This window comes from Chelonoidis abingdonii, chromosome 11 (genome assembly GCF_003597395.2).
Source record: "Chelonoidis abingdonii isolate Lonesome George chromosome 11, CheloAbing_2.0, whole genome shotgun sequence".
NCBI classification, from domain to species: Eukaryota; Metazoa; Chordata; order Testudines; family Testudinidae; genus Chelonoidis; species Chelonoidis abingdonii.
This window is the reverse complement of record NC_133779.1, coordinates 43,641,279-43,653,681: the sequence shown is the minus strand read 5'-3', so window position 1 is coordinate 43,653,681 and position 12,403 is coordinate 43,641,279. Positions and strand designations below refer to the sequence as shown.

General features: G+C 45.0%; 2 protein-coding genes across 2 annotated transcripts in view; both read left to right on the top strand.

Annotated features, from left to right (window-relative positions):
• FAM32A (family with sequence similarity 32 member A) lies at positions 1-3,207 on the top strand. Its single transcript, XM_032777534.2, has 4 exons — positions 1-128; positions 223-364; positions 605-658; positions 2,747-3,207. Exons 1-4 carry the CDS (start codon positions 52-54, stop codon positions 2,813-2,815), a joined length of 342 nt encoding a protein of 113 aa, XP_032633425.1. The 5' UTR covers positions 1-51; the 3' UTR covers positions 2,816-3,207.
• A 706-nt stretch (positions 3,208-3,913) lies between these two features.
• The window catches only part of AP1M1 (adaptor related protein complex 1 subunit mu 1), a 25,826-nt gene continuing 17,336 nt past the window's right edge, over positions 3,914-12,403 (top strand). Inside the window, exons 1-4 of the mRNA XM_032777533.2 lie at positions 3,914-4,635; positions 5,717-5,873; positions 8,645-8,712; positions 11,988-12,118. Coding sequence (XP_032633424.1) covers positions 4,594-4,635; positions 5,717-5,873; positions 8,645-8,712; positions 11,988-12,118 — 398 coding nt within the window. The 5' untranslated portion in view covers positions 3,914-4,593. The remainder of the gene's footprint in view (positions 4,636-5,716; positions 5,874-8,644; positions 8,713-11,987; positions 12,119-12,403) is intronic.

Here is a 12,403-nt window from a genome sequence, read left to right as displayed (position 1 = left end):
TTGTGTGTAACCCGGAAGCGCTTGCGCGCCTGGCCTAGGCCCCGGCGCGGAATGGCGGAATATGAGAGTGTCCAGCGCGCACCGCTGCGACTAAAGGGGGGCGGTGCGGCCCCGGCGCTTGGGAAGCGGTGAGCTGCCCGGCTTTGTCAGTGGGGCTCTCGGCCTCGGGGGAGGGGGTTCCTTGGCCTTTCCTCTGAAGCTGCCTGGTCTGTTTTGCTCCAGGAAGAAGAAGAAGGCGGCTAAGGACAAAAGCAAAGTCCTGGAGCAGATCGTGAGCAGTAAGAAGCAAGAGGAGGAGAAGAAGCGGGCTCTGGACAAGCGGACCCCTGCACAGCTTGCCTATGAGAAGATGCAAGAGAAAAGGGTATGGGGCCAGCTCCTTCTGAGCAGTGCTGGGGGTTTGGCAGGGGTGGTAGAGTAATGGCTGAGGTGTGTTTGGCCGAAGTGCAACTTGCTTTTACTTTAAACTTACTTAAGTGTATTTTTGTAGCTTGCCTCAAAGCAAAGGTCAAATCTAAGTTGTGAAATGCAGACTCAATGTGTTATGTTCACACATGCAAAACATGAAGTATCACAGCATTGTGCATCTATGTTCAATTTTTAGCAAATGGAAAGAATACTGAAGAAAGCCTCCAAAACACATAAACAAAGAGTTGAGGTAAGCAGTGTTTCCTCTGATTTTTTACATTCATGTGTGGAATTAATTTTGTTATGTGCACCAATATGGAGGTGGTGTGTGGCAGGGGTGGGGCCAAGGGATTCAGAGTGTGGGAGGGGACTGGGTGAAGGCGCTGGGGTGGGGCCAGGGATGATGAGTTTGGGGTGCAGGCTGCCCTGGGGCTGTGGTGGGGACAGAGGACTTCCCCTAGCCCTCTCTTGTTGAAGCAGGGCTGGGCTGGGGGAGAAGTGCCTCTCCCTGGCTGTGGCAGCTCCTCCATCTTTGGCCTGAAGACTACTACTGTTATTTTCAGATATGGACTTTATTTAGTTTCCTGAAGATTTGACTACTGCAGTGTCCTCTCTACAGGCCTGCACATTACATTGATCCAGAAACTTAAATACAGCAGCCTGCGTAGTAAACAGAACCCCTAGCTTGGGACCACAGTGAGATGTTAAAACTTGAAGATGATACGGTGTTTTAGGTTCTTCAAATCTAGAGAAGACTGAAGAATTTCATAAGGACCTAATAAACTAGGTGAATGGGCAGTACAATGGGCTATGGAATTCAATACTGACAAATGCAAGGTGTAATGCATATGGTACCCATTGCTGGGTTCTAAATTAACTATTAAGTAAGGGGAAAAGTAATCTGGATTGGTATAAAGTGAAGGATTGAAAATATAGAAACTAGTGGCACATCTTCACCTGAAATACTGTGTTCCATTCTTGTCACCCTGTCATCCTATCTCAAAATACGTAGCAGATGTAGAGAAGGCTCTAGAGCAGGGGTGGGCAAACTTTTTGGCCTGAGGGCCACATCTGGGTATGGAAATTATATGGTGGGCCATGAATGCTCACAAAATTAACAATTCAGAGATATTCAAATAAACTTTATTTAATACAGATACATTTTAGTGGAAATAAACAAAATCTTACTATTATAAATATACCATCATAACAATGTATTCTGATAATTAAACCAAATTTACCTCCTTTCCATGCCCTTTCTCTCTTGCCTGAATTTGTCAGGCATCAGCTTCCAGTCATTGGAACTCATTGAGATTCACTAGCCTCCTGCTCTCAGAAATCTCCTCCCACATAGGTCCCAACAGCCCGCAGCTTTGGAAATCACCACTGAGCACTCACCTAAGCCAACAAGAAGCAGGCACATGGGCTTGCATGTTCTAGGCTCTGACGGCGCATGAGGCGCGTTTGGGTTGTGCAGCCAGAGTAACATGCGTGCCCTCACACCTGTCAGACAGGTCTCGAACACGTGGGAGCGCTGTGTGAGCAGAGCAGGGCAAGCCTCTGGTCCCCGGCTGGAGTGGGGCAATGGAGCTCAAGGGCCAGATTAAAAGATTTTGCAGGCTGGACGTGGGCTGTAGTTTTCCCACTTCTGCTCTAGAGACAAGCAGCAGAAGTAGAAGCATAAAGAGACTTGTATATGAAGAGAAAAATGGAGGATTAGGACTGTCATTGTTTTGGAGAGAAGACAAGGATATTAGTGAGGTATATAAAATAGGTGGTATAGAAAGATAAATGTGTTATTTCTATGCAATCTCTTTAAATACAGGAGAAGGGGAATAGTGAATGAAATTGAAAGGCAACAGATTTACAACTGATAAAAGAAAATTAATCTGTGTAGCTCACAACCACAACTTACTGAAGTCAAGGGTTTTTACCAGGATCAATAAAGGATTAGCGACCTATAAGGATTTCTTAAATGATACAAGGTCAAAAGCCAACCACTTGATGGGAAATTAGGTAGAAACTGTCTTTCTGGGCATTCTGTTCCATAACTGTCCATTGTGGGGTTTCTTGCCCCTTTCTCTGAAGCATCTGTTCATTCCCTCTAAAGCACTTGGCACTGGCCACTGTTGGAAGACAGAATACTGGGCTAGATGGACCATTGGTCTGACCCAGTATGGCTGCTCTTATGTTCTTATTTGGTAGTGGCAGACAGTATACTATACCAGTTGTGCTAATGGTTTGATCTGGAATTGCCAAGTATAAACATGGAGGAAATGGCAAGGTCAGGTATGTCAGTAATATACATCTTAAAATACTTTTTTTTTTCCCCTCCTAGGATTTCAACAGACACTTGGATGCTCTGACTGAACATTATGACATTCCCAAAGTTAGCTGGACTAAGTGAATGTCTTCTCTTCCACAGTTTTGGATTCTAAGTAGACTTTTTATTCAAAGGAAATGACTGCGCAAATCTCTGCTCTCCAAGTTGGATATTTCATTAATGTTATATAAACATGTGCATTCTGGCACTTTTTCATTGTTCATTTAAAACTGTGTTCGCAGCACAGCCATCTTCTTGAACTACTAGTAAAGGCCCTGAGCCTCCACTCAGGTGCAAGGATATGGATCCTTTGCAGAGCTCTCTGCAGGATCAGGGCTAAAGATAGTTCATGCTTATTGGAGAAATTTATCTAGTGCATTGTTCTAATATTATTTGGTAGATACCTCTTCTCTTTTTTCCTTTGAAAGGAGAACTTTGACAGTGTCCTACATAATAAACTTCATTTATGAATTCAAGGGATTGTTGTTTGTCTACATCTAGAATTATTCTTAAATATTTCCTTGTTGCATCCTAAAACCCTTCTTAAACTGCTTGTAGTTCTTCAAAATAACTACAGACCTAGAACTACAAATGAGAAATGCTTATTTACAACCTTTTTTTCTGTGCCTGGATTACATATGCAAGGGGGAATGATGACACCTAGATGGTACAGTGGTAGTTATCAGCCTTACCCTGCTGAACTGATTTATATTTACAGTTCTTTAGTCCCTCATTCTTTTGGATGAACACTAAGTGCCATTCTTGGCTAAAATATGAAAACAATTAAAATATTGCTCAATTAATATTAATCTTGGGAGTTAGAACATAAGAAGGGCCATACTAGGTCAAACCAAAGGTCCATCTAGCCCAGACTCCTGTCTACTGGCACTGGCCAATGCCAGACGCCCCAGGGGGAGTGAACCTAATATGCTTTGAGTATGGTCTTTCAACTTGTTATACACTCACCTTATAGTAATTTAATCTAAAGAGCATTTCCCTAGTTTGCTTATGGCAATGTCATGTGAGACGGTGGCAAAAATCTTGCTAAAATCAAGAAATACCATATCTACTGCTTCCTCACATTAACTAGGCCAGTAACCCTGTCAAAGAAAGGAGAATTCACTACATGATACAGACAGGATAAAAGGGTGAAGGTTAGAGAGGGTAAAAAGAAAAAGTAGGTAAGAGCACTCTGGGGAACAGTGGTGAACAAAAGCAGAGTTGACCTAGGTTCATCTGTGGGCCGGTGTCTGCCACTCAAACACGTGAGGTGATAAGAACACCTGCTTCCTCCCCTAAAACGGCTTATGCCACAGTAGGGGAAGTGCAGGTCCAGGCCGGGGGCGCTGCGTCCCTGCAGTCAAGCAGCGAGACAAGAGCCTGTTCCTGGGGCGAGGCCCCGCCCACCAGAGCGCTGTCCGGCGAGTCTCTGCCATCAGCTCTCTATGGTTCCGGTCAGGCTGATGCTCGTTCCACCATTACTCACTTTCCTCTCTGTGGTTACCGGAACTACAGACTAGAGAGAAAGGCGAGGGCCAGACGGGCTCGGATGAGTCTGACCCCTCGGTCGCTTCCGCTGCTCGGAATGTTTCTATTAGAAGGGCTCAGACAAGCGCTTCCGGCCTTTCTGGAGTCAGCTTCACAGCGCTGTCGTTGGGCCGCCGTGCCCCTGCTCCGCCATATCCTTCCGCCCACGCAGTGACTGCGAGCCGGACCCCAGCTGTGCAGCTTTCCCAGCCGGCGGTGGCGGGAACGGAGGGTTGGGAGCGGAAGCAGACGCTGCTGCGTTTCCGGCCGGAAGTGAGATCTGGCCCGGGTTCCGGGAGCGCTGTGCGGGAAGGCGCCGAGCACCTGGGGGCGCGATGTCTGCCAGTGCCGTGTACGTGCTGGATCTGAAGGGCAAGGTGAGGAGGCCGAGGGAGGGGGCCTTGGGCTAAACCGAGGTAACCCCTCCTGAGAGAGGCGTCGGGCGCGTGGCTTCGGGGAGCCCGGCCTGAGCCTGTGGAGCGGCCCCCGTCTGGGAGTGGGCTCAGCTTCCTCATAGTCGAAGGAAACATGGGAGTAGAATAGAGGGCCCCGAACGGTTCTGGGGCAGGAGGGGATCTCGCTGATCTCTCCCCAGCCTTCCCCTCTTTCCTCACCTCAGAGCTGCCCGCGGTAATAATCCCTCGCTAGCCTGCTCTGTGTGCCCCGCTGTCTGTCCTGGGGCCTTAGGCTGAGGATTCCCCCCCTTCCCCCAATCTCCTCCAGCCTGCCGTGGGGCCTCAGGTTGTGGTTACATCGGGCCGGTAATGCTGCCTTGGGTTAAACTGGGCTAAACCTTGTCGGTGCTTGGATGGATGACCAGTGACCGTCCAGCTGCAATATTGCAGGAAATGCTGATTTTAGTAGAGCGCTCTCTTCCTCCTCCACTTTCCCCCTTCTGGACACTTTTCTCCTAGTCTTTAGTGAATGAGAGCTCATGTAATTTAAGGGAGCACTCAGCTGTTGAAGGGTCTGATTTTTGGGTAAGTGAAATGAAGATATCAACTGCTTATGGCATTAAAAGATACCAAGACACTTTAACAAATGTTAGCATGCTAACCCTGGTTTCTTGACCATATTCCATTTTGGAGTAATTACATTCTGCATATCCAAATTCCTTCTCTGATTTTGTTCTATAAGCAATATATTTTCTGTCTCTAATGTTGGTATGTGCTATTTAACAGCTGCTGTCATTCTAAAAGCTGTATTTGAGTTGTTAACGAAAGAGTCCCATGTACAGGTTGTAGTTCAGTTAGTTAAGCACTTTGGGATTCCACTGCATAAGTGTAAAGTGCTGAACTGTTAAAGTAGAATTTTACTTACATTTTATGTTGAAATTTGTCTTGTATCTTTTAATGTACCTTAAAAGTACTTCCCAGGGATCATAGGTGTTGTTTTCAGATGGAAACTTGAGCATTTTTTTTTAAAACCTATTCAGATTTCTTTGCATGTATATTGCAGGTCCTCATCTGCCGGAATTACCGCGGAGATGTGGATATGTCTGAGGTGGAGCATTTCATGCCAATTCTTATGGAAAAGGAAGAAGAGGGAATGCTTTCTCCCATTCTAGCTCATGGAGGAGTTCGTTTTATGTGGATTAAACACAATAATTTATATCGTATCCTTTAAAGCAGTGGTCTCCAATCTTTTAATACCCAAAATCACTTTTTGAATTTAAGGGCAACCCAGGATCTACCTCACCCCTTCCCCAAAGCCCTGCCCCACTCACGCCATCCCCCCCCCCCCCGTCACTCGCTCTCCCCACTTCCCCACTTTCACTGGGCTGGGGTAGGGGGTTGGGGTTTGTGATGGGGTGTGGACTCTGGGCTGGAGCCGAGGGGATTCTAGTGTGGGAGGGGGCTCTGGGCTTAGCCTGGGGCAGGGGATTGCGAGGGGCAGGAGGGGGTGCAGGCTCTGGGAAGGAGTTTGGGGGCAGGAGGGGGCTTCAGGCTGGGGCACTGTGTTGGGGTGCTAGCTCCGGGAGGGGACTCAGGGCTGGGGGTTGGTGTGCAGCCTCCCGCTGGGCAGCCCTTACCTCCAGCAGCTCCTGGTTGGTGGCTGCTGCTAAGTCAGGCTCCCTGTCTACCCTGGCCCCATGCCATTCCCGGAACACACCCTCGTGCACCCCTGTGGGGGTGGTGGGGGCATATGGTTCTGTGTGCTTCCCCGCTCTGCAAACACTGCCCCTGCAACTCCCATTGGCCACAGGTCCCCGTTCCCAGCCAATGGGAGCTGCAGGGACGGTGCTTGGAGGCAGGAGCAAAATTGAGAGGGAGACCCTTGCCTGTGGGGCTGCACTGGCCACTTCCAGGAGCAGCATGGGGTCAGGGCAGGCAGGGAGCCTGCCTTAGTGGCAGCCCCACTACACCACCGGAGAGCACGATCAACTGGGAGATCCTCTAGGATCGACCGGTTGGTGACAACTGCTTTAAAGTGTAAACCTGTTAATATAGTGAAACGTTGGTGGATTTTTCATAATTTGGGCTTGAATGGAATAGGGATGTAACTAACATGTAAAAACAGTAACCATGTAACTGATTTAAATTCTATCAGTTACATGGTTAAACATTTAACCGGGAAACTGGTGGTGCAGGGGGTGCTTCAGCACCCCCATGTTTTACATGGGGACCCCACCGCAGCCGGCTCCATGGCTAGGATCCCCACAAGACTGGGGTCCTGGCACCCAGGACCCTGAGTGTGGGGCCAGCCACCAGGAGCCTAGCAGAGTTTAATCATTAATAAAAACTGATGAGCATCAAGCTTATCAGTTAACCAGTTGAACTTTTACATCCCTAGAATGGAAGTGACATGAAAACATAGGGCAATAAGTAATATAAGCTCACAAGAATGATTTTACTGATTTGAGATTTACAAAGACGCAAAAAGAAAAGTGTATAAATAAAAAAGGAGTTATTGTTTTCATGTCAGACCCTGTGCTGCTAATGTGCATGAGCGTATTTAAGTGGCAATTTAATATAAGCATTTCCTGAATCTTTATTTTTGGTCTTTACCTGCCATGACAGGTTCGGTCACAGAAACTCCCTTGAGACTACCTCTGAGCCTGTTTTCCCTGGCAGCTTGGAACTTCAGTGCCCTGTCTTGTTGAGCCAGACACACTAGCCTGCTGCAAACACAGACTCACGTCTGAACCACGTCTCCCAAAAGCTGGAGGCTTAACTGAAAACAGCTTAAGAAGTGCTCCTGTCTCTAGCACCCAGAAACCCAGTTCCCAATGGAATACAAACCCCAAATAAATCCATTTTACTCTGTATAAAGCTTATACAGGGTAAACTCATAAATTGTTTGCCTTTTATAACACTGATAGAGAGGCACAGCTGTTTGCTCCCCCAGAATTAATTATTTGCTCTGGGTTAATTAATAAAAAGTGATTTTATTAAATATAAAAAGTAGGATTTAAGTGGTTCCAAGTAATAACAGACAGAACAAAGTAAATTAGCAAGTAAAATAATCAAAACATGCAAGTCTAAACCTAATATAGTAGGAAACTAAATGCAGGTAAATCGCACCCTTAGAGATGTTCCAATAAACTGCTTTGACAGACTAGACTCCTTCCTAGTCTGGGTCCAGCAATCACTCTCACCCCTGTAGTTACTGTCATTTGTTCCAGTTTCTTTCAGGCATCTCTTTTTGGGGGGAGAGGCTATCCCTTGAGCCAGCTGAAGACAAAATGGAGGGGTTTCCAGGGTCTTATATAGTCTTTCTCTTGTGGATGGAAACCCCTTTCTTCTGTGTAAAATCCCCTCAACAAGATGGAGTTTGCAGTCACCTGGGCAAGTCACATGTCCATGAACGATTCAGCTTTTTGCAGTTCAATGTCATTGTTTATGTGTTAGTTTGAACATTCCCAGGACAGCTCAGATATGGATCAGCATCTCTCAAAGTCCATTGTAGTTAAGTGTTTCTTTATTGGGCACTTAGTGAGAATAGTCCTTTCTCAAGAATGCTTCACTGAGGCTACTTAGAATCAAACAAGTACATAGCCAATAGTCATAACTTCGAATACAAAAATGATACACGCATACAGCATAATCATAACCAGCAAACTACAGCCTTCCCATAGACAACCCACTTGGCCTCCTCTGTAGAAGACCTGGTGCAACCATAGGACCCTGGTTGCAACAATGATCTATACAGTCTCAGTTTGTCAATAACATCACACCTCCCAATAGTTAAAACAATCAGAAATGACAAAACAAACCCAAGGATTCTCAGTATTGAATGACTCTGGAAAGAGGAATGTTGCTGCTGCTTCCTTAATGTTTGGGCCAGCTGTAATAACTTAGTAAAAGGGTTTTGAAAACGTATTTAATGATACATATTTTTTTAAATGGTAACTTTAAACACCAGTTCCTAAACATACTTTTTCAGTTGTTGCTACTTCTAAGAAGAATGCTTGTGTGTCTCTGGTGTTTTCATTTCTTTACAAGGTGGTTCAGGTGAGTATGAAATTGGTCAAGTAATCTTTGTTCAGATAACTCAACATATCTTTTATATAGAGGTAGAAATCTTCTAATTTTATAGTGCTGTGTAGAAATGGCATATCTAGTTTATATACGGTTATTTTAAGATCTTTCCATGTTAGCTACTAATATTTATTTTGTGTTGTACAGGACAGGGATACTGACAGAATCTTACAATATAAGAGAGAGACAGAAAATGAGATACAGTGTGAAAGTCAGAGGAGAGGCCACTTCACTGAATTTTTGTGTGCTTTGTGGGCATTGTGGAAGAAACAAATTTTTAGGAGGTATTTGAGTAATATGGTGACTTGATGAGCTGGACTAGGGATTCTATGCTGCAGTTAAGAGTCAGGAAAATAAAAAAGAAACAAACAGGCTTGGTATTCTAGAGTGTAGGGAGCCAAAGTTCAGCAGACAAGACAATGTCTGAAGTGTTATCTGTAGGTAGCTGTGTGTAAGGCCATGAGATTGGGGATAAGAATTTTAAACTCAGTGCAGCATACAGATAAATGCCGGTGGAGAGACTCAAAGATCCAGGTATTGTGCTCAGGTTGACAGGCAAGGTATTCTCTAAAGCACTGGTTTTCAACCAGGGGTATGTGTACCCTTGGGGATATGCAGAGCTCTTCCAGGGATTACATCAATTCATGTAGATAGTTGCCTTATTTTACAACAAGCCACATGAAAAGCACTAGCAAAGGCTATATATAATTATATGGTAAAAATGAGAGAGAGGGCCATTTTTCAGTAATAGCGTTCTGTAAATTTTTTTATTTTTGTCTGATTTTTGTAAGCAAGTAGTTTTTAACTGAGGTGAAATTTGGGGGTACACAAGACAAATATGACTCCTGACAGAGGTACAGTAGTCTGGAAAGGTTGAGAGCCACGGCTCCAAAGCATATATTTGGGAAGAAAACCGTTTCCTTGTCTTTAGTAATATTCTTAGTATGTGACTTCTGGAAGGGACTACTCTTCTAGGATAAGGCAGATCTTGGATGTGCTTAATGGATGCTGTGTAGTACATTACAGCCTCTGTGGTTAGTAGTTTTTTTTCCCTTAACCAGGGTGACAGGTATGCTTTCTGGGTGGAATATTTATAGGCAGGCATATTCCGCATACACTGTAGTTTGTTTTAATTTTCAGGGGCCACAACCCTAATTTGCCATATAAAATACTGACTGTCTTCATGTGTTTTTGTTAGTAGCATGTGTATAAAGCTCCAGCTAGTTTAAAAAAAGGGGGGGAGTGGCTATTAAATGGACATTGGAGGAAAGCACTTCTGCTTGGTGGGCAGATTTTAAAAATAGGTATTTGGGGCCCAGTCCGCTCTGAGCTGGGGCAGTGTGTTTTAGCCAGAGATTACAGATATGTATAAATGTAAGGAACTGCTTGAAAGAAGAGAAGCTGAGACTGAGTTGGTTTAGATTTCAAGTTCATAGGTATGAAGCTAAGCCCAGTGTTTATTTCAATAACTGTTATATCCCCACATAAAAAATGTTAAAATAGTACTGCTGAAGGGGTGTGTGTGTGTCGCACACTTCATAGCTTTTGTAGATTGAGTATATTGCATACACCAGGGGCTCCTTGCAATCCTCCATTCCCCTCACAAGATCTCTGGGTGCCACCCTCCCATCCCCCTCTTTTTCAGGGGCTCCCTGCAATTCCAGCCTGTCTCTTCCCTGCCAGAGTCTCGATGTGCCCCTCTTCTCTCTCCTCTCATACCAGGATTCCCCCCATACCATCAGGTCTGTGCACACCCCCATTCACATTCCTCCCATTCACCTCTATGGCCTGGGCTCTATGTGACCCATTCCCCTATTCTCCCCCCGTGGCAGGGGCTCTGTGCACCCATATTCCTCCTTCTCCCTCATACCAGGATCCTCCAATCTCCCTCTCCTCCCCCATACACATGCACCCCAGGTGTTCTGTGTGCCCCATTCCTCCCTCCATGCATTTTAACATCCCTCATTTTCCTCCATTGCAGGTGTTCTATGCTCTCTTCCCCATAGTAGGATCCCCCTTTCTCCCCCACAGCAGGGGGCTCTGTGTGAACACTCATTACCATCTCCCCTCCCCATCCAAGGGCTTTGTAAGCCTGCCTTTATCCTTCCCTGTCTTCATACGAGGCAGGGTCCCTCAGTCTCCTCACCCCCATACTGAAGGTTCTGTGTGCCACATTCCCCTTTCCCCATACCAGAGTCCCCCCATGCTCTCTCCACATTCCAATGGCTGTGTGCACTCTCCCCATTCCCCTTATGCCTCCCATTCTCCTTTCTTATACCACTATTTTTTTTGTGAGATGGAGAGAAAGAAGCCATTCAACATGTTAAGCTATTGGGAGTATACAGTTTTGTAGCTGTGCTGGTCCCAGGATATTAGAAAGACCAGGTGAGTGAGGTAATATCTTTTATTGGACAAATTACTGCTGGTGAGACAGAAGCCTTTAAGCTTAAAGAGAGCTCTTCTAACCAACAGAAGTTGGTCTTAGGGATGTAAAATGTTCACTGGTTAACCGATAAGCATTAATCTTACTGGTTAACCCAACTTAATGGTTAACCCCCCAGCCAGAGCGGCCCCAGCAGCCCTGCGCCACCCAACCAGAGTAGCCCCAGTGGCCTGTGTTTAAATAGTTCAACTTTAATCATTTAAACAGTTAACTTTTTAAACAATATTTACATCCATAGTTGGTCCAATTAAAAAAAATCTCACCCACCTTGTGTCTCTACTGGGAGTATAAGCAGAGATGAGTAAGAGTACCTTTGTGTGTGAAGGTGTTAATGGTGCCATCAATGGATTCTTTGAACTACAGACAATTGCAGAGGTGCTAAAGAGCTGATGGGGCTGTATTTGTCTCCCATTTTCCTTTTTTGGTTTTCTGATTTGCCCTGAAATCAATAGGGTTCTGACCATTGGTACCGAGAACATTCCCTGAAATTTTCAAATTGATTGGATGTGGTAGTCAAAAGTTATACTCAATTCAATGGCATTTCTGTATGTAATAAGTCCTTTGCAAGCTTGGTCAATCATGATGGTAAAATAAACTCGTTCTAATTTGTAGTTTGAAAAAAAGAAACACTTGAAAGGCAGGAAACTTGGATGTTAAGGTTCAACAAATTAATTCTCTGCTATAGCTCACCAAAATCCTTTTTGGGGTTTTTTTGTATTTTCAGAAATGGAGGGTTGGAACTAATATGAACTAAATTTACTTTAATTTGAGACTTCAGTGTTGTTTTCTAATGTTAACATTTCAGGTATTTTCAGAATATTTCAAAGAGTTGGAAGAAGAGAGCATTCGAGATAACTTTGTTATAATTTATGAATTGCTTGATGAGCTCATGGATTTTGGCTATCCTCAAACCACTGACAGTAAAATTTTACAAGAGTAAGTATCAGCTTACTGGCTCTTACATAAGAACGGCCATACTGGGCCAGACCAAAGGTCCATACAGCCCAGTATCCTGTTTGCCGACAGTGGCCAATGCCAGGTGTCCCAGAGGGAGTGAACCTAACAGGTAATGATCAAGTGATCTCTCGTCTGCCATCCATCTCCACCCTCTGACAAACAGAGGCTAGGGACCTCATTCCTTACCCATCCTGGCTAATAGCCATTAATGGATTTAACCTCCATGATTTTATCTAGTTCTCTTTTAAACCCTGTTATAGTCCT

Excerpts from the sequence above, each read along its gene's own strand:
- FAM32A (XM_032777534.2), top strand. The coding sequence starts at position 52 with ATGGCGGAATATGAGAGTGTCCAGCGCGCACCGCTGCGACTAAAGGGG. Across the intron at positions 129-222 it reads GCCCCGGCGCTTGGGAAGCG|GAAGAAGAAGAAGGCGGCTA; the intron begins GTGAGCTGCCCG and ends GTTTTGCTCCAG. Across the intron at positions 659-2,746 it reads CACATAAACAAAGAGTTGAG|GATTTCAACAGACACTTGGA; the intron begins GTAAGCAGTGTT and ends TTCCCCTCCTAG.